We start from the raw sequence: 22,131 nt of genomic DNA, 5'->3' as shown, positions 1-22,131 counted from the left end.
GGCCAAAATTAACGAATTAAAGTTTGAATTGCTACCTCATGCACCCTATTCGCCAGATTTAGCCCCCTCAGATTATTTTCTGTTTCCAAACTTAAAAAACTGGCTAAGTGGTCAAAGATTTTCCAACGATAAAAAAGTGATGTCTGCAGTTAATGGCTATTTCGAGGCGCAAGACAGTTCTTATTGTAAAAAGGCTATCGAACTTATAAAACATCGCTGGGAAAAGTGTATAGAGCTGAAAGGAGATTATGTTGAAAAATAAATAAATTTTTTTCAAAAATTTTCGTGTTTTCTTTCTTGGGTCGGGTACTTCTGGGACCATCCTCGTAAATTAACTTCAGAGCGGTTGTTACATTTTCTTCAAAATTCACTGTATAAACCATTACAAGACATGTCTATTTTAGAGCGCAATTTAATGATTTGGTAGCAAGATAGTGCTCCACCTTATAATGCCACAATTAATACAGATTATTTAGACAATAGATTTCCTCATAAGTGGATTGGAAATACGGGTCCTATCAGGTGGCCAGCCCGCTCTCCAGATATGACACCAATGGATTTTTTTGTCTGGGGTTATTTAAACGATATTCAACGACCATCTAAAAAACTTGAAGAGCTTAAAAACTGAATTTGTGAAGCCTGTCGAACAATTACTGCTTCCATGATTACTGCAGCTTGCACGCGAGAAATTTCTCGCCGATATGAAGCTTACGTTGAAGCTGATTGAAGATTTAATTAAATAATAGATTTTTATTTTGTAAAACAGATTAATATGATGTTAAAATATTGTGTAATAAACAAAGTGAATTTAAAGAGAAACTTGCTATTTTATTTTTAAAATTTTTAAATTTCTTACGTGGATGTTAACACATGATTTTTTTATGAAATTAAATTTTCATCCATTCCATGGCATTAAATAGTTCGGTATTACTAAATTTAACATGCGACGTTTCGGCGACGTCGGAGCCTCATCAACAAAGTTTTTTTTTTAAATTACAGCCTTGTACTTTTTAGGACATTTAAAAAAATAAAACCGACCGAACTGTTTTTTCTTCTGTAAATTTTGTATTTGGATTTTCTAAAGTTAAAAATTGACACTTCTTCCTCTTCCGCTCCGATTATTGGATGTTTGCAATAACTTCTGACCATTTCTAATGTTTGATATTTCCGGACTCTTCACATCCCGTTTATGCCTAAACCTGTTCTTCCGTCTATTTTTTTTTATTAATACTTAGAGTAAATGGTACTTTTCGTTGCGAAACATAATATATCCCAGGTATGCTGGTTTCCTATCTTATCGTAGCCGACAATTCGCCTTCTCTCCCCTATAGTTCTTAAAATTTCCTCAATGGTTTTCCTTGCTCTTCATGGAAATTTTAAGATACTTCGATATCATATTTCAAATGCTTTTACTCTTTTCAAGTTTTCATTGTGCTAAACTTCAATGTTTACATATTATACATTAGTATGAAACATATGTAACATTTTTAAATTTTATTATGAAATTGAGGTAATTTTGAAGACGTTTTTGAGTTTCATGAATCAGCACATGACTAACCTTTGGATAGCTTCTTGGAAAATGTTTTCAGAGTGAATGTTAAACAGACATGGGGACAGGACACATCTCTGTCTTCACCTTACACTTTACCAAAGATCTTCTGTGCCTTTGTAACTTTATTGTTAAATGTTGTTTGTTGTTAGCTGCAGATTTTAGTAAAACTAGTTTCAATATAGCGTAAGTCTTTTTGATCTTTAAGCACTTTTAGCGTAAGTCTTTTTTTTTGATTTATAATGTTGCACTCTATGAAATGCTTTTTCATAATCTATAAAACACACATCCGAAATGCGAGGATCTATCAGCGGCTCTTAATGGTCTCTATCCCTCTTATCTTTTGAGGAGGGGCAATCTATATAAATGTCTATCCGAAATGTCAAAATCACGCCTAAACTGCGCTAGGGTATAATACTTTAAATCGCGGATTCGTCGTCGATTTTGCTATAACGTTACACCACGGAGACTGGAGACTGATCTCTGCGCTTTCCAGATGAGTACTGGGATTCTAAAATTACGACTCGACACGATTACTTGATATGACTGATTCTAAATAAAATTTTCAATCGTGAGTGTCTTGTGGATTGTCTAGTTTTTAACGATTTGTCGACGACACGCTTGGGTATATGTATGCACCAGACGATATATCTTCTTCCTTATTTAATACGTGCATAATGTGTCAGCACCCTTTTTTAAACGTATTTGTTTCATCGAGTGTTTATCAGGTTTTCATTTGTTTAACAAGAAGCTTTCTCAAACCCAACAGTAATAAATCTAATTTCCACAGCATCCTGTCAATAATAGAGGCAGAGGACGTAGAGTTACCATTGAATTAGCAGTTTTAGTATGTAAAGATTTTATGCCACAGGTTGTTACCAAAGAAGCATTGGACAAGATTTTAATTTTGGAATTAGCGAAACTACTGCAAGTCGTTAGATCCATAAAACTACTAAAATTATGGACAATCACCTTGCTCATCGATTCATTCATTATTCAAATACAAGGGATGAGAGGCAACTTAATAAATTAAGATTTATCGAGAGATCCAATTTGCCTGGTGTTAGCTATTGATTACACCCAAATTAGAACCAAAAGTGGATGAACACAACAAATTTTTGTGATTTTTCATGAATTCAATTATTATTTCCCTATAGTGGTGGTTTTAAAGGATATTTTTTTATTTAAAAAAAGTGTGGAAATATATTTAAATAAAAAAACACGGAGGCGAAAAAATCAACAAAATAAATGAAAATTCTTAGAGTGTTTATCAATAGAAAAGACAATTTACTTTTCCGCCTGTCAAATATTAGGGAAAATAATAAATATATACCAAGAAACCTAAATCAAATCGAGTTTAGCCGACGATTGAAATTTACAATCACCCTGCTTGTCACGAGTGAGTCGCGATCGAATAAGAAGTCGTGATCGTATCGAGATCGAGTCTGGATTTTAGAATCCCAGCCGAGGTGTACACATACGCTAAGTTGAACAATAACTGAGTTCTTAAAGTGCCAGGTCAAAAATGTAACTCGCTCTGATTGGCTACTCTGCCCGTGACAGTATTCTATCCTTGTAATTAATATGACAGTTTCACTACCAACTATAAAAAAGTAGGTTGAGACAACCAAAAAGAGAACTACACTTCTGACCGTGGCTAGTTTCTGAAACAAATTTGGGTATACGCACGCTTAGTATACTGATCAGGCTCCTTCTCTGTAGTCTCTCTCTGCATTACACGAATATTGACCAATAGAGTATGATGGCTTTCGCGTAGCGCCTTTTGCTTTTCGGCGTCATTTGGTACTACTTACACAAAGTCATAATTCATTCTACTTCCAAGCGAGCGAAGTCGCAGGCAAAGTTTACTGAATAAAATACTATATTGTATTTTATTCAGTAAACTTTGTTGCAGGCTAGATGCTTAGGCTAACAATATATGGAATTTAAACAATTCAAGACCTATTTTTTTTCTCAATCATAACAAACATTAGAAAATCTTAAAAAAAACATATTTACCTTGTGATTGTGTGGCAGTATGAGAACCCCATGAGCCTTTGTATGACGTGTCTGGAAAAAACAAAAAACTATTTAAAAAATAGAAATATTTACTAATTTAAAAGCAACAGAATAAAATATAGTAATTTATAACATTGAATAAGATTTTCTAGGAAAATAACATAAAATCTTAATATATTCAGAGAAGTTCAATGTCAAAAGACAATTTTGGATAACAACCAGGAAAAAGAATTTGTTGCTGTAAAGAAACCATATTTATTTTTCAGAAATTTGACCGGTTTGACAACTAAAAGGTTTTCTTAAATAGAAATGAGAATTTAAATAAATAATTACCTTATTAACTCAAAAACCCATTAAAAGACCCCTAAAAAGCTAGAAGAAAAGAGAGAATAGTTTAATTAAGAGAAAAATTTAAATTTACTAAAAGAAAGATATTTTTTAAGAAAAATAAAAGAAAAGATGAACTAAAAATTTAACGGATTAACCTAATCAGATCAAAAATATTAATAAAAATTGTCCTGAAAAAAAGAAATTTTAATTAATAATTGCCTGCACTATACTCTATTTCAGAAGTGTATAGAGCAATAAACTGGGGAATTCCGTTCTGTTTGGCTACATTTCGTGGTAGTTCATAGGCGCAGGTACTTATAATATTTATGAATTTAATTTTCACCGATTAAATGCCTTTATTTTGAAAGAGATTAAATACTAAATAAATACTTTTAATCCTTTTGTATAGGTACCTATCTTTTAACGCTTTGTAACATGCAAAAATGGGGTCAGGTAATATATACAGACTATAAATACTTTTAAATCATATTTTAAACGTTAGTAGTCACTGCTACGCTGTAGTGTAATCACAATATTATTATCCCAATATTTAAAAAATGGAGGTATTCAGTCCAACGAAAAGATGTACTAAAAATTCTCCACTATCGCTGAGTGAAAAAGTTATTATTTTAAATGTACATGATTGCATAAAACACGATTACCCTAGTTTTACTGTGCAAGAAATTGTTGAAAAATGTTCTCGAATGAGTGGAATTGGAAAGTTCACCATTTTCAAATTGTTGCGGGAAAGAAAAGTAGCAGGTCAAGTGGAATCTCCCAAGCAAAAGCCAGGACGACCTACAAAAGTCCTTGATGAAAATGCTAAATGTATAATTCGAAGAAAAGTTCACTCTTTTTATTTTGAAAAAGGAAATACCCACCCTAGACAAAATTTTAATGGAGCTTGGCCGAGATGACAGTATTCCGTTGATAAGTAGAAAACTTTTATAGAAAACTTTAAAAAATATGGATTTTGCCTGGGAAAAGCATAACCGCAAAGCACTTTTACTGGAGAGCGACGAAATTGTTTGTTGGAGACGACAATACTTGAGAAGTATCAAGCAGTACCGCAGGGAGCAAAAGAAAGTTTTTTATCTTGATGAGACGTGGATTAACGAAGGTTATATAGTCCAAAAAATGTGGCAAGACAAAAATATAACCAGTGCTCGCCAAGCTTTCATAGAAGGCCTGTCTACGGGTATTAAAGTACCTTCGGGAAAAGGAAAAAGACTTATAATCACACATATTGGAAGCGAAGAGGGATTTTTAAAAGAAGGTCTGCTAACCTTTGAGTCGACTCGCACAGGAGATTACCATGAAGACATGAACTCAGACGTTTTCGAGGACTATTTTGGTGAAATGATAAAATTTCTTCCGGCTAATTCGGTGGTGGTTATGGATAACGCAAGCTATCATTCACGGCGAATAGAGAAGACGCCAACTTCAAGTTGGAGAAAGCAAGAAATTATCGATTGGCTGACTGCAAAAGGTATTGCGTTTGAAGCAAATTTGATAAAAAAAGAACTGCTGGCAATAGCAAACTTACACAAAACTCGTTTCATGAAATACGCCATGGAAGATATAGCCGAAAAATATAATATAACTGTACTGCGCTTACCGCCATATCATTGCGAACTAAATCCTATAGAACTGATATGGGCGCAGGTAAAAGGATTTGTAGCAAGACAAAACACGACTTTTAAAATGAAAGATGTTAAGCTACTGTTTGATCAAGCCATTACGGAAGCAACACCAGAGAATTGGCGAAAAGCAGTCCAGCATGTAATTAAGCAAGAGGACAAAATGTGGGATCTTGACAACCTCATCGATCAGACAGTCGATCCTTTAATTATAATGTCAAGAGGTGATGACAGTTCGTCAGATGACGAAGAAGACTACAATCTATTATAATTTAAAATTGTTATACACTGTTCAAAAAGTGCCAGATCCAAAAGTGACATTTCCAACTGTTTTACTCTACATATTATGTTCAATAAATTTGTGAAAAAAATATATAATTCCATTTAAACAAAAGTAACTTTCTAAAATAAAATAGCATTTAAGTACATTAATTATAAGGTAAAAAACAAGTCCCAGTTGCACGCCTTTGGCGAACCGTTTTCAATGTTTATCAGTGGGTAACAATGGGCAAAACTCATAAATTGACCCAAAACCGGGTGGCACTACCTGCAATCAACGAAAAGAAAGAATTTTACATTGAAACTAATACCCAACTAAGGTAGTGGCATAAAATATTGGTGGATCACCAGGTACCACTTTTGCATACCTAATGAGGTTTTATTGCTCTACACACTTCTGAAATAGAGTATAGCTGGAAATTGATTTTAACTCTCTAGAAAAAAATGAAAATGATTTTAACTGCCTGAAACATTTAAATATGCCTTTCATTGACTGAAAAAAAAATCTTAGTAACTCCTCAATAAAATAAAATAATTATAAACAGAATAAAAATCTTAGTAACAATCAATTAAAAATGATCCTGAAATGAAATGAAAGAGACGAAGAAGAAAACAAAGAAAAATAAATAGAAAATTTAATTTAGAAATAAAACAGCAACTGAGGCTTGATAAAACTTTATCAGAACATTGGCTTTTCAACATCCGCTCAACACTTGTTGTCAGAAAATGTTTTGATCTGTCAAAATTACCGCCCTTATGTAAAAATAAGATTGAATTGAATTCTTAAAGAGAATACTTTTATATAATTAGGTTTGATGGGTGTGACAGAATTTTTTTTATTATGGTCAACAAAGTAAAAATACTTTTATTTTGACAATTTGAGAAGTTTTTTATTTTCATGATTTAAATAGCTTTATTAGTTTTCCTAATTTTAAAAATGACAACATTAAAATTTTTAAATAAAATTTATTTTTTTTGTATAAAATAGAGCTAGATAAAGAAAATTATTATAAAATTGGTTATGTGTTATGTTAGGTATAAGTGAAGAAAAATTAAAGTCAAATTTGACAGTTTTGACAATATTTGAATCTCTTATACAGGGTTTTTCAAACGCCCTCTTTTAAAGCTTGAATAAATCCTAAATAAAAATTCTTAAACATAAAAATTGTATATGAGTATTAAAACTTTCATTATACAAAAAAATCAAAATTAAGAAAAAAGGCCAACTTTGTAAATATTTACCAAATAACATCGAAAACTGTCCAAACGTTGAACTTCTACTCAAATAGTCCGCCGACGGTTTAATATCCAACATCGCGACAATTTTACCAATTTAATTTTTAAAAAATTAACACCTTTCGTCAACCATCATGCCAACACATAATCACGTAAAAAGAATCAAAATTTTCGAAAAAAAAGATAAAATCGTAAAGTACTCTCCGGTCACGTGACAAAAAATATCAGCTGTCAAAATCGACGCGATCCAACCGCTGTCAACCCCGAAAACGCACCGTTTATGATCGACTGTGACTTTTTCTCCATCCGCCGTCGTGTCATGCGGGGGTTGAAGCGTCCGATGGGCGGGGCCACCGGGGGTGGAATCGCGGCCAATCAACGCCCGGGAACGGGTTAGAGGAGCGGTGGCGTCATAAATAAAAGACCCACCCTGCTAGTTTTCACCCTCCGAGGGTCGTGTATATGTGTCTTTACACGTTGTTTTTCTTTTGCTTTTCCAGCGGATCCCCGCGAGGTGTTTGTGGAAAACTGCAATTTTTTTTTAACCGTACGGTCTGAGCCAGATGCGATTTTAATACGAAAAAAAAACAGATATTATGTACTGAATAAATTATAGTCTGTTTAGAAAACCATTATAGGACTAAATCCAGAATTTGTCTATGGGTTAATTCTTCAAACGGAATAATTAGTAGATCCATATTCCTTTAAACCCAATAACGTTTCATAAGCATAGCGAGCAAGTTTTGAAGCCAAGAAAAAGAGAAAGCAATACCAAAGTTAATGGCATAATTCTATCTCAAAGTAAAAAATCATCAATGCGTATGAGTGATATTGGGATATCATACCCACCATGAACCCAAAACACCAAATGGCTAATCGACGACAAGAACATTTTAAGTATGCACAAATGGCACAATACCACTGTGACATGGACTAGAACTCATCAAAAGAAGTTAATACATATACCAAATATCACCTATACATAAAAATGTTGCATAATAATAAAGTTACTTTACATTATTGACAAAATTAAAAAAAAAATTATTGAATTAGATGCTTACTGTTTTTACAAAATTGTTTAAGTGTCCCCAGTTGTTCGATTAAAACATAATCTTGCTCGGCAAATCCATGACTCCTTACAAGCTTTGAAAATAAAATCCTGGTGTATACGAAACCATAATATTTTTTAATGCGCTCTTGAAGTTCTTCCGAAATATTTACTGCCCCACAGAAAAATCGCAAGGCTAAATCTGGGAAGCGAGGAGGCTAAGAAATTGGTCGATTGCACCTTATACATCTATTCACAAACTCGTTATTTAAATTAAGGTAAAATAAAAATCCTACAGTCTCTCTTCACTTATTTATTAAACATCATTCAGTTTTTTATAATTCCCAACATGTTTCGGACACATTGTTAAATCATTTTTAGAATGTCCTTTCCTACCTTTCTCTTTAACAAGTCTGATGATGCCTTTAGGGGCGAAACACATGTAAAATCGTAGTTTTCTGGGATAAGTAAGTTTAACAAAAAGGACGACGACTTTCAAAAGAAAACTAAGTAATATTGTCATTTAAATTTATTGTATTGTCGTTTTTTGATTATAAAAACGCAACACGTTTACGTAAAAATTATGCCATTATAACATTCACAAGTTGCCGTAAATAATATGTTTTTATTACAAAGATAACCAACGGTCAGTCTAACGTAAAAATAATTTTTGTAGCGCATTGACGTCTTTCAGTAAATTCCACATTATTTCCAAAAAGAATCAACAACGTCAGTCTAGTGTAACAGTCTATCATTTTTCAAGGCGTTAATTGGCCATTGACAATTGTTAGTAAGACACGTCTTTTTTCTAAAAATATAAACAAACGTTTAGCGTAAATACTTTCTATACTCAATTCTAGTCAATCAACTAAATCACAACTAAACTGTAAAAAGTGAAGACAACGTCAGTCTAACGTAAAAATCACGTCTATAGGCATTGGTTGGACATTGACGTCTCAATCAATCCTAAGCTCTAGAAAGAAAAAATTAGTCAGTCTAATGTAGAAATTACGTCATTTTTTTAGGCACTGTTTGGTCATTAATAACCTTTAGTAAATTATATATTTCTTCTGAGAAGATAAGCAAAGGTTAGTGTAATGTAAAAATTTACCTTAAAAATCAAGTATTTTTTCTAGCCTATTGACGTCTTGCAGTAGATGACACCTAAACTCTAAAAGGAGAAAACAACGTCCGCCTAACATAATTTTTAGGGCATATATATCTTTGACACGGCCATTTAATGCATAAAAATTGCATACGTCTTTTAGAGAACGATTCGCGTTTGTTCTCTTGCTCTAAATCATACCTTATTTCAAAAAAATGAAATTAACCTCAGTCTTCTTAACGTTAGTTAGTGGTTAATATATAAAAAATGAGATATTCTTGTCGCCAATTAATGGTAAAATTATTTACTAATATACAACGCATACCTTTTCATATACCTTCGGATAAAAAGCAAGCAACCTTTTTTAACGCTTAAGCAAAACACTAATTAATAACTAAATTTCTTCCAAAAGTAATGTCTAGACTGGTCCTACAGATCATACCAGACAATTCATAATGAAAGCTATGATAATGAAATTATTGGAAAGTTAATCCAATCTTAACGAACGCCATCGAAGATTCTGGATCTGTATCTCTACTAGTCCTAAAAATTAAGGAGTTGACGGTAGTCAAAATGTGTCATTCGCCTTAACTCTTTTCTATTTCATTGGCAGATCGATTTCGGCCTTAACACTGATAGAGCTAACAATATCAATTGTCAAATAGAAATAAAAGATTAATCAATGTCATTGGAGATCTGATCGCAAATGGAACAGGTTAGTCAAAAGGAAAAAATTGATGATAAAGAGGATGATTTCAAGGTCATGATCAGTTACATATTTTTAAGGCTTTTAAAATACTTGGGGAATTTTATGAAAGCTTCATTTCAAATTTAATGTAAACTTCTTTATACAGGGTTTTTTTTGGGACAAAATTCAAAGATGTGTTCATCAGATTATAAAGTTTAAGACAAGTTCCTATGAACATGTCCTAGATTTAACACTAGGGGGTGGTAAAGTTAAATTTAAAAAAATTACGTTTTTCGATAAATTTAACACATGTATTCGAATGTTTTTCCGGAAAAAACTAAAAAAGATCCTGAAAATAGAGTTATAAAAGTAATACTTGATTAAGATAATCAGATTTAGGCGTTATGGCTATCCACAATAATGGGTTTTTATTTTTTTACGGGAAAACCAGGGCGAAAAATTATCAAGAGGCCAGATATGCTCTAAGAGGAATAAATAATTCAAAAATAATTTTTATTACAAAAAAACCCAGTGGCGTACCCTTTTCCTTTTAAAAAATATTCAGTTCAAAGCCCGCATGAAGGTCAGTGGCGAATAGAAAAATTTTATTCTTTGCGAAATGCCAGGGTTCGGAACTTGGAGGAGTAGTAGGAATAAATCAATATTAGTTTAGTGCGACGTTTCGCCGGTTTAATTCCAGCTTCCTCAGGCACTTAATAATCAGTAGTAATCCAAAAAAAACGTAAAAAAATGACCCTAAGATACGTTACTGATTTTCTTACTTGAATGACATTTACTTCACATAAATATACATGATAAATAAATAACAACAATTTAACAAGACGCACTCTTGCTTAGTGGTGTACCGCAAACTCTAAATATAAAAATTTAAATGGTGTATAGGAAGAAAAACGCCATAGCTACCTCAAAACTGCATACCAATTTTCAGAAAAATATCTATAGTAGTATCAAATTTATCGAAAAAAGAATTTTTTTTTCTTTCAACTATAATATCTTATAGTGTAAAATCTAAGACGCTTAGTCCTTAGGAACTTTTTTTCATGATTTCGTTCAAGGACCGCGCCCCTGAATTTTCTAAATATATAAAATTAATATTTTTATATAAGTGGAAGCATCAAATGTTTGATTGAGAGTAGCACGGAGCACAATACCACGAAATCACGATGAAAGCATATTTTGTGCTCAAACATCTTTGTCGGATAGGGAGTTTTAGGGTAAGAAAAATCAGTATTAAAATGATTAAAATATTCCTTTAATAGGCCCTAGAAGCTTCATTATGACTGTTATAAAATTTGAAGAAGTTTATAAAAAGTAAAAAAATGTAAACCGAATATTATGCTGAATGTTCTCCATCGTCGTCCGTAGTCGGAAAACGGCCGACAATCGATGTGTTGCCATGACAGCGTTTCCGGCACCGAAGCGCCCTCTTACCAGCCAAATTTCGAAAACTGGAGAACTGCTGTCGGTGTGGCGTATCACTTTAGGAGTGGAAGTCGTTAAACGAAAGGAATTATTGCACGGTTAGGCCATTTGTCGGGAACAATCGACCTTTGTTCCCATTAAGCAAGCGAACTTTTTAACTTTTCATATCCATGATAGTAACTGTAAAAAATGTTTTCCCACCATCAAAACGAAAGCAGTCAATTCCTCATCTCGATAATCAGCTAGTTCGTCAGTCTATTAACACCACCCAGGGTGATAGAAAGTCAAGCACCCCCGACAGATAATAGCGTAATCATAAGCATCCCTCTTCATTCTTCCGCTCCCCCTTCGTCTCCTGCCGGCGTTTTCGTTCCGCTAAACACGCTCCCGATGCTCACTTCTTTTATCGGTAACAATAGGCATTATTTAGCGTGGATGACAATTGACATACGTCCCGACGTTCTCGACGCACTTTTGTTTTGGTCCTGTGGGAAAGCGACGTTAGGATGTTTTGATTTTCGAGGTGGGACCGTGCGGGATCGAGCTAATTGAGCGATGGTGTTTGGGTGAAGGTGTCGTGTTTCACGAGTCATTGACAAGACTTATGTATTTTGTTTAGGAAAAAACCGTCAGTTTATAAGTTATTGTTATTATTAATGAAATGCAAGATAGCCCTGTCTTACGCTTTCCTCCACCTGCATCTAGATGGTTTACTAGGAACAATCTGCCATATTAAGCGAATAAGCTCTTGACGGTCCGTAGAAAATTATGGACATCCAAAGATTTCCTCTTTTTGGAAACAAAGGTTCATCGGACATTTAATTAAAAACTTGCATTTTCACTTTTTTCGTGCTACATGATAGTGTCTTTTGAATTATAATACGACGTTTCGTCTTTTGCCAAGCATTGTCAACTTTGTGTCTTCTTAAAACCGCCATATATATTGGATTTTTCCATTTTTAAAATCTTTGCAAAGTTATATCTTTAAAGATTATAAGTAATATTCATTACTTTCAAAAACCCTCATTTTTGGAAACTAATAAATTGTATATATACTTTTTGGAAAAATCTTATACAATTTACTTAAAAACAATATATTACTTAAACTTAAATATTTACAAAAAAACTCGATAAAAACAAAAAAAAAACTATGTAGATCTGGCTAAAGCCTTCGATACAGTCGATCATTCCATACTAAATAATCTTTTGGATAGCGATAGCATTAGGGTTTCTCCTTTAAATCCTTTTTAAAACTTACTTTTCCAACAGGGAACAATCCGTAGTTATAAATAACTGTGGAATCATTACAAGACCTATCAGATATAATGTTGCATAAACCACAGTACTAAAAACCGCTACTGTTTACACTTTATATAAATGGGTTATTAGAGCTAGAACATGGAGGTGATATATCTTCTTTTGGGGATAATACTGTGATCTTGTACGAAGGTGAATCATGGGAAGAGGTTAGAGAAATTGCAAAAAGGGTATTGTATGATATTAAAAACTGATATGATGCAATGTCGCTAACAATAAATTTTACCAACATCAAATTTGTCACAGCAATAGGTATATACCAACATATAATAAAATGAAATTAAATTTAACTCAAGGTGATATTTACATTTACAAGGGTTGATCAGATAAGATATCATGGTGTTGAAATTGACAAACATTTAAAATTGGATATTTACATAAATATACTCGTTAAAAAGTTAAGTATCTAATATGCTCTACCTGACCAACACATTTAAAACGGTATAAGTTATTGGGAATACTACAAACATTTAAAACCACTAAAAACTACTTTCTCGAATCAATTTTCCATTATTATAATACCCGACACAAAAACCAAGTTAAAACAAGAAGTTTAAAGGTTGCAATAAGACATAGTCAAAGATTGGTTTCTGGGAGTACGAAATATAGTGAAGAAACTTATGCTGTACTCCTTCAATAGCTTGAATATGATCCAAATTATGAACAATACTCAAGATGTGAGTGGGTACACAAGAGAGCAGAACAATAATTTGTTGGATGTTACAAGATTTGAAGAGACTTTGTGATAATGGAGGATATGTGAGATACATTGAAGTTATAACTGACAATCATGTATAACTCCCAGGTCCTTAATTTGGGACACCCTAACCAAAGGAAATTCATTTATGTTGTAGGCATGCTCAATAGGATTTCTAATAAATGAATGAAAGTCGCACCATCTGTGTTCTGCCATCAGATAAGATTTCACCATATTAAAAGCTGACCATGTATACCAATAGTCTCTAACCTGTTAATTAAGATTACATGGTTAACTCGATCAAATGCTTTCGAGAAATAAACTATAAAGGGCGTATACATGGTAACTTTCTTCCAATAATTTTAGCAGGAAATCAGTAAAACTAAGTAAGTTAGGTTCAGTTGAATCTTGCGGAAGAAATCCTGACTGTTGGTCGATAAAACAGCTTCTTAGAGTAGTTGACAGAAATCACAGACTAGGCTCTCAAACACTTTGAAGATGCAACTTGAAATGCTTATGGGTCTATAATGGGTTCTGGAGACCTTATTTTCTGGATTTTCGTATTTTCAAAATTCTGGAAAACTTCACTATTAAGAGACATATTGAAAATTATAAAAAGCGGCGGAACAAAGTGTTTTAGGAGATTAAAATCTCCTCAACTCAACATACTTTTACAAGTTACTTCTAGGAGGAAGATAAGCTGTACCAAAAAAAAATACAAAAATGAATGTTCAATTCTTTTACTTAACGAAGGCAAACGGCTACTAGTAAATTTCTTTCAAAGTACTATAAGTACAACTTCTCCCCTGGAGAATTCACTGGTGTTTTCGGATCTGTCTACTCGAAATATTTTATAGGCAACCAACTGAAGCTCAGATTCTGTAAAATTGAAGGATAACCATGTTCCATTAAATACCACAACATAGTACTGGGAGTAAAAGGCATTCTCGAAGAGCAGCTGAAGTTTAGTACGCAGACCACCAACATTCTGAAAGTACACAAACTACCCCGATGCAAACGCAAAAGGTCGCACTAGGATAACTCAATTTTTTGAAATTATTTTAGGAACACCATTAACATATTTTAAGAAGAGGTCTTTCTAACCATTTTGTTGCCTCTGTGTCAAGTCCCTTTTTAAATTATTAAGTTCAAACCGTTGTTCTGATGTTAAGACTAACTCAATAACCACTTTTTGACCTCTGTATAGTTCTTTCTCAATACTATAAGAACATCTTCTGAAGACTGAAGTAAAATACGCAGGAAACGGTGACCATTTATATTATGTTTGCAAAATCTTGGTGCACTCAATATATCCATTGAAACTTCAAGCACACTAGATATAAGATTCTTAGCTTTATGCAGGTCATCTTGTTCAGTATTCTCAGGAAAATTATAACATCAAGTTACAGGGGATATTTTTCTGTCTTTCAAACATTTCAGATAGAATCCTTTTTATGCTATCAATGACGTTCCCTTGCACTCTGCCATCTTTGCCAGACGCATTGTTCTTAATTATACTTAAGTCTTGCTTAATGTCATTAAGTGAGGATAAAATTTAGTTCTCATGCTCTTAACTTCTTCACCCATTTCTCTAATCGGTTTCTCAAATTCATCGAGCTTCTGACTCTTACCAATTTTAATCGCACTTAAAGCTTCCTCCAACGAACTACACGATAATTTAAAACGCTTTCCTGATTTGCAGAAAATACTCCTTGCATGTGTAGGGCATTGTTCTAGTCGACATAATCAAAATACAAAATTTAGTTGAGTTAACACCGGAACATCCCTTACACAGAATTTTCTTGCAGAAGTCACAAGGGTAAGCAAAGACTTCCCCAGCATTCTTAGATTGCTTTAAGATGCACTTTTGACTATCCATCACATGCCTCAAATATTTTTAGGTTAGAATTTTATTTTAGATAAATATTTCAATTCCGTTTAAGACGTCTTTTAGCCTTTATTTAGTACGTCTCATCGACGTCTTTTAGCCTATATTTAGGACGTTAAAATGACTTACGAAAAGTACGAAAAACGACGTCTTAAAGACGTCATTTTATTACCTGGAATTGTGCATATATGGTATATATCCAGAACATGTTTCATGGATATATAGGTTTAAATCTTAGAGAACCTTATAACATATCCTGAAATCTTAAAAATCCATTTGTAAATTCTATAAAGATACATGTAACAGATACGTAGAATATAATAGATGTTTATGAGACATATACAGTGACCGCCTAAAGTTCCGCATAAATTCGATAAAAATTAGAGACATGATTTTTTGAGAAAACGCTCGGACCTGTCGAATTTTATTTTAAGTTGCGCATTATTTCACATACATTTTTGTATACAGGGTGGAACAAAAAAAAGATATGACGTCATCGGTCATTTTTTTAAATAGAATGCTATATCTTTTATTACATTTATGAAATATAGGTACATATAACAACAAGAAAGCACGTAAGTACGTCTATTTATAATCTAAGATAAAATGGAGGATAAAATGTTATAAACTGTGAAAACTCTTATTAATGTATCAGGTGTTCAAACTGATCCCCATTTACTTCTTGGCAGAAAGCAAGACGGTTTACGAACTTATGTAAAACACTATCAATTATTTCGGGTGATATACGTCTAATTTCATATCTAATTCTATTTTTCAAATCTTTTACGTTGTTCGGCTTCTCAATATAACTTTACTTTTCAGGTACCCCCGTAGAAAATAGTCGCAGGAATTTAGGTCTGGTGACCTGGCCGGCCACTCTACTGGACCTCTTCGTCCTATCCATCTTCCTGGGAACACTGTCTGGTTTTGTTCGTCTGGATATAGGGCAGCCAAAGCAGGGATAAGATCTTCTTGAAGAAAATTCAAATAGCGTTGTCCTGTTAAGTTTTCTTCGAAAAAGTATGGCCCTATTTTTCCACGATACCCGCCCAAACATTAATAGATTTACGGTACTGTGTATGAACCTGAGTTGCCCAGTGTGGATTTGACACTGACCAGTACCGACAATTTTGCCGATTTACGACACCGTTTAAACAAAAAGTTGCTTCATCCGAAAACAAAACTCGTAACATAAACTGACGGTTATTATTGCAAATGTTCATCATTTGCTCGCAAAATTGGTTTCTTCGATCAGGATCGTCCTCATTTAATTCGTGTATTGGTCTAATTTTATAAGGGTGGTATTCATTTGCTTTTAAGATGCGTCTTACTGACGTTCCGGCTATATTGAAATTTGCGAAGTTGCATTGTTTGGATTTTCTTCGACGTAAAGCAGAACGTTTAATTTTGTTTCTTCAGAAATTGTTGGGCGACCTGATCTTGGGAAATCCCTAACATGACCTGAAGTTATGAATTTGTGCTCTATTCTACTAACTGTTGACTGAGAAATAGGATGGTTTGGGTATTTGGCATTAAACAGTTCACTTACTTCTTTTTGCGTGCACACTCGAGCCCCGTACCCTAGCATCATCAAAAATTCAATTCGTTGGGTTTCCGTTAGCCATAATTTATTCTCATAAAAACTATTAATTTTCGAACTGACAGTGACATTCGAAAATGGAGATTCTTTACAAGTGCAACCATGGAAATAGAAACAATTGGCAGTGTTTATAACATTATTTTTATCCTCGATTTTACCTTAATTTGTAGTTAAGTTCATTATATATCTTATTAATATAATTAGCTACCTTTACAACGCGCGGGTCTATTAAGTCCATGGATCAAATGATAGACTATTTCTATTTAGTACAGCCCTGTTTACAAGGATTGATTTTGAGCGTTAAATTAGTCCAGGATTATCTCTAGGCTCAAAATGTCAGTTGAAGTCAGTTTAGACGAAGAATTATAGGACATAACCTCTAAATCTTAAAAAGTGATATTGTTTAAAGATAATAAAAATAAACTAATAAATTCTTTTTCACAGGTTAAGCTTGTCCTCTATATTCTCTTCCTTATTTTTGTGTACAAAAATAAAAACCTCATAACCTAACATCCAACAAAATGTTAAACTTGTCATTTTGGTACTTCAACATTGGTCCTAAGGTGTTTACAGTGAAAAAAACAAAATTTAATCTACCCTGTTCAGGTAGATTAAATTATATTATTAAAAATAAAAATAAAAAATAAAATAAAATAAAAAGTTGAAGGTGTAAGTGTTATAAAACCATTACCACGATATCAATATTTCTTTTGCAAATGAGATTCTGCAGAAAGAATTCAATGTCTTCTATAGAAGCTGTCGGCTATACGGAAGGTGAATCTGAGTACTTCAAGAAGAAATACGCGAATCTCACCTTCTCTTTTTAAAACTTTATAAAATAAAAAGAAAATTTTCTTGGGATGAGTTACAATGTCGAAAATTCCATTAACACAAGCCGAAAATGTCTAAAATTTAGCTAAATTTGAAATTACATTAAATAGCATAATAAAAGTTTAATAAGATTAATTTTATAATAAAAGTTTTTTACGTTAAAAGCATTCAAGGGGATGATAAAATGCATATGTCGGGCCGGTTTTAATATAACGTCGGTATATCGTGTATTCAGTGCAGTCCAGACGGGACGGATGAGGTCCGGCGGTAAGCGTCCGCCGCGATCCGAGTGAAATTGGCCGCCGCTCCGGGGAGGAAGTGTCCCGGAGACAGCGGTATCCGCCGGCGCGCCGGCTCGCTTCCGACATAGACCCACTTATTCAGTACGGTCCTGATACGCAAACTCTTCTCTCGTAAACTAATGAAAACAAAATAGGAACCATTTTTAAAAAGGTGTGGTGGCCAGCAGAATTTGGTTCGACTTTAATATGGTTTAGAAGCTATAGAAGTGTTGCGCAAAGGGTTCAAATAAACTATAATATTTTTCCGTTACAAGCCCACTACTAAAGCCATTAGACAGTTTTCGAAGATGCATATATTTGAAACTTAACATAGACGTAAACGTTATCTTAGCTGCTGTTTGACAGCTCCCCAAAAAGTGTTTTCGAAATAGCTGACACGTTTACCGCTATCCTAATGATAGCCAAAAGGTTTATTTCTAAGAAATCCGTTTTCTTTGTTTTCTTTATGGTGAAAATGTAGGTAGCGGGATTAGAGACAACAAATCAAACCTCAAGTTTTTAATTGGCCGACGTTTCGACGATATACCGGGTGACACAGAAAAAAGGGAACGCTTTAACTTTTTTACTTTTCAAGGTAAACAAATGAAATTTAGTATATCAATGGAATAGTTAAGATTGTTAGAATTGGAATAAGAGCATCTTTTGACATGTTCCTTTGTTTACCATCACTTCCGGTTTAATAAGAAGAGACACCAACTTTCTTATTTTAAATGGGACAATTGGTATATTATTACGTATTTCGATAGAAAATAATATTCTGAAAATAATGATACTCTATTTACTACTTTTTGTATTATACTCATAGGAATTTTTTTTTTTTAATTTTAAAATAGGGTGCTATGAATGCGTTGAAAGTTTTAATTTTTAATCAAGTAATCACGGAAAAATAGTTTTTGTTGCATTTTATAACTTAAATCGTTTACACGCCTATTTAAAATGTCCAACCCATCAAACTTTGAATTTACTTAATTTACTATTATTACTTACTTATTTTACTATTTTTTTTAAATAGCACATTATTGCGAAGAACCACTTTTGAAATGCTGTTTCTTTTTCCCAATAATTTGGTATCATTATTTTTTTAAATCGCTTGATAAATAAGCCCATAATATATTTCATTAGACAAGAAGGTGTTTGTTTCGAACAATACATGTAAAAAGGTTTATATTAAAATAATTTATAAACCTCATATTTTTTCTGTTTGTTTACTGTTCGTGTATATCTATGTTATATTAGGTAAATGTTAAATAAAATATGTAGTATTAAGATACTGAAAAAAATATTGCATTGAAAAATGTGTTCTTTTATTCTCAAATAGTAATATGACGTTTGACAAAATATGATGTGTTATGTCACTTGAAAAAAATAGGCAGGCGTGTCTTTATAATGCTTTCTGTTTGTTCATTTTTGTTAATTAGTTTTTTTCTTCTTATGGGCTTATTTATTAACCGATTTAAAAAATAATCATATTAAATGATTGGGAAAAAGAAACCCAATTTCAAACATATTTGTTTGTTTATTAATGGTTTGGACATGTTAAATAGGCGTGTAAACGATTTAGGTCATAAAATGCAATGAAAACTATTTTTCCGTGATTAATTGATTAAAAATTCAAACTTTCAACGCATTCATGGCAACTTATTTTAAAATTAAAAAAATATATTTTTCCTATGAGTATAAAACAAAAAGTAGCAAATAGAGTATCGTTGTTTTCAGAATATCATTTACTATCGAAATATGGAATAATATACCAAGTGTTTCATTTAAAATAAAAAAGTTAGTATCTCTTCCTGTTAAACCAGAAGTGATAAAAAATAATAGAATATGGCAAAAGATGCTCTTATAGCTATTCTATCAATATAGCATATTTCATTTGTTTATCTTGAAAAGTACAAAAGTTATTGAGTGTTCCCCTTTTTTTGTCTCGTCTTTATCAAGGCTAAAAAGAGATAAATTTCAACACAAGCAACAACGAACAAAAAAAAGAGAAAAAATATAAATAATAACAAATTATCCCAAAACTCATACCCTTGTACATTATAAAACACAAAATTAAAATTAAACAAACATAAATGTAAATAAATTGGATGCTGATGTTAATTTTCAACAATAATCTAATTTGCTATGTATATTAAAAATAAAAATTAAATATTGATATTTTATGTATATACGCATAAAATACAAAAAACCACATAAAAACTATTCAATGTTCAACGCTTAGGAACTTACGAGTATGCAACAAAACATACAATACATTAAAATAAATAAATAATTAAAAAAAAATAAACACACATAGGCAAAATATATGACCACAATTAATAATAAAATTTCGACTAAAAAACTGTTGACTTACCTAATATAAAAAATGTATAGGTTTTCGTAAAACTTATGACTAACAGCCTCCATTGAACATATACAGATAACAACGACCAGTAACATTAAATCAATCAATCAATCAATATATGCTTTATTATCATAAAAGTAAATTTGTTGACAAAGCTGTAAAAAAGAAAAACAGATACACAAACATGTAAAAAGGTTATTTAGCATGCTATGGGTCCATCATCCTAAAGGCATTCTGCTTCCATGAATATGGTTTACCTATACCGGTAAAACAAACAACATTCCCATTCTTCAGATATACTCCTCCAAGATTCTGAACCAAAACATACAAAGCTAATGTAATGTCAAGAGTATCAATATGTATAACACAAACAGATAGTATTCACTCCCGAAATATACAATTTTATTAAATGTAAAACTGTAAAAAAAAAAATTAAGCACAGAAATAAATTAGGCGAAATGATATGGTGTAAAAAATATAAAGAATATACCTAATGTCCTGCAAGGAAAAGGTAAAAATGACTAAAATCTATCCGACAAAAATTCAGTTATTTCATAATAGCCCTTTGCAACTAAGAGTTTTTTAACACGTTTTCTAAAAAGTTTCCAGCTACCTGTACCTTTCAAATCTGCAGGAAGATGATTAAAGAGTTTTTTACCATCAAATATAAAAGTTCTTTTGATCAGTGAACTTGTAGGGATAGGCAAGAGCACATCATTAGCTCGCCGACTGCTATATTCATGCCTATTAGTTGTGTTCACATTTCTAAATTTCTTATGAATGAGGCAAACAGATTTCAATATAAATAAGGCAGGAAGGGTTAGGATTTTATGAGTGATAAATAGCTGTTTGCAAGACTCTCTCATACTCACATTACACAGACGTCGGATCGCTCTCTTTTGCAAAACAAAAACACTATTAAATAAGTAATGTGTGCATGCACCCCAGAAACACAAACCATACCTTAAATGGGACTCAATTAAAGAAAAACAAACATTTCTCGCCATGTCAAAATCAACCTCTCCTGCGATCACTTTAAGAGCATAACAATTTGCTGATATTTTTCTACACAATTGCGTGATATGGCCCTCAAATTTTAGTTTATTATCAATAAATAAACCTAAAAATTTATTTGCGTCTAAGTTGTTTAGAATATGATTCTCCAAAAACAGATTATTTAAATTGCATTTAAAATTCATAACACTATTTTTTGAAATATTTAAACACAGTTTGTTGGAATCACACCATTTCTTGATTTCAACAATATCTCTGTTAACTGTGGTATTTAGATTCATCGCACTCGTGTCATGCCATAAAATTGTTAAATCATCCGCAAACTGAATGAATTTACCTGAGATCCTAAGATTGGCCATGTCATTAATATAAATGAGGAATAGAAGTGGCCCAAGAACTGAACCCTGAGGAACACCATGAGTCACAAGCTGCTCCCTTGAAAGGGTACCATCCACAGAAACACTCTGCGTTCTAGTATGCAAATAAGACCCAAACCACGGAAGAGCCAGACCTCTGAGTCCATACCGCATTGACGCAAAACACGAAACATCAATAAAAAATTGTATATAATAATAATAATAATAATAAACGTCTTTTTATTAGGCTCGGCGAAGGGCAGCCATGGCTGTTTGCTTAACCGAGCATACAAAAATCAAATATTACATAATTACAATATTGCATAAAATATCGGCAAACATCTATATACATAAGGCACACCGAGAAAAAACTTTGTTAACGGTTAAAGAATAATCTAATTGTTGTAATGAAAGTGGTCTAATTGGAGCTAACAGATATTTTTGT

At 32.6% G+C, this 22,131-nt stretch overlaps 1 protein-coding gene across 3 annotated transcripts in view; it reads right to left on the bottom strand.

Annotated features, from left to right (window-relative positions):
* Nucleotides 1-22,131, bottom strand: part of LOC126749639 (DNA-binding protein D-ETS-3) — a 179,338-nt gene that overhangs the window by 63,604 nt on the left and 93,603 nt on the right. For all 3 annotated transcript variants that reach the window (XM_050459462.1, XM_050459359.1, XM_050459419.1), the window contains exon 5: nt 3,569-3,619. In XM_050459462.1, the coding sequence (XP_050315419.1) occupies nt 3,569-3,619 (51 nt within the window). The remainder of the gene's footprint in view (nt 1-3,568; nt 3,620-22,131) is intronic.

This window comes from Anthonomus grandis, chromosome 1 (assembly GCF_022605725.1).
Source record: "Anthonomus grandis grandis chromosome 1, icAntGran1.3, whole genome shotgun sequence".
NCBI lineage: Eukaryota > Metazoa > Arthropoda > Insecta > Coleoptera > Curculionidae > Anthonomus > Anthonomus grandis.
The sequence above is the reverse complement of the archived record's forward strand: the minus strand, read 5'-3'. Positions and strand labels throughout refer to the sequence as shown.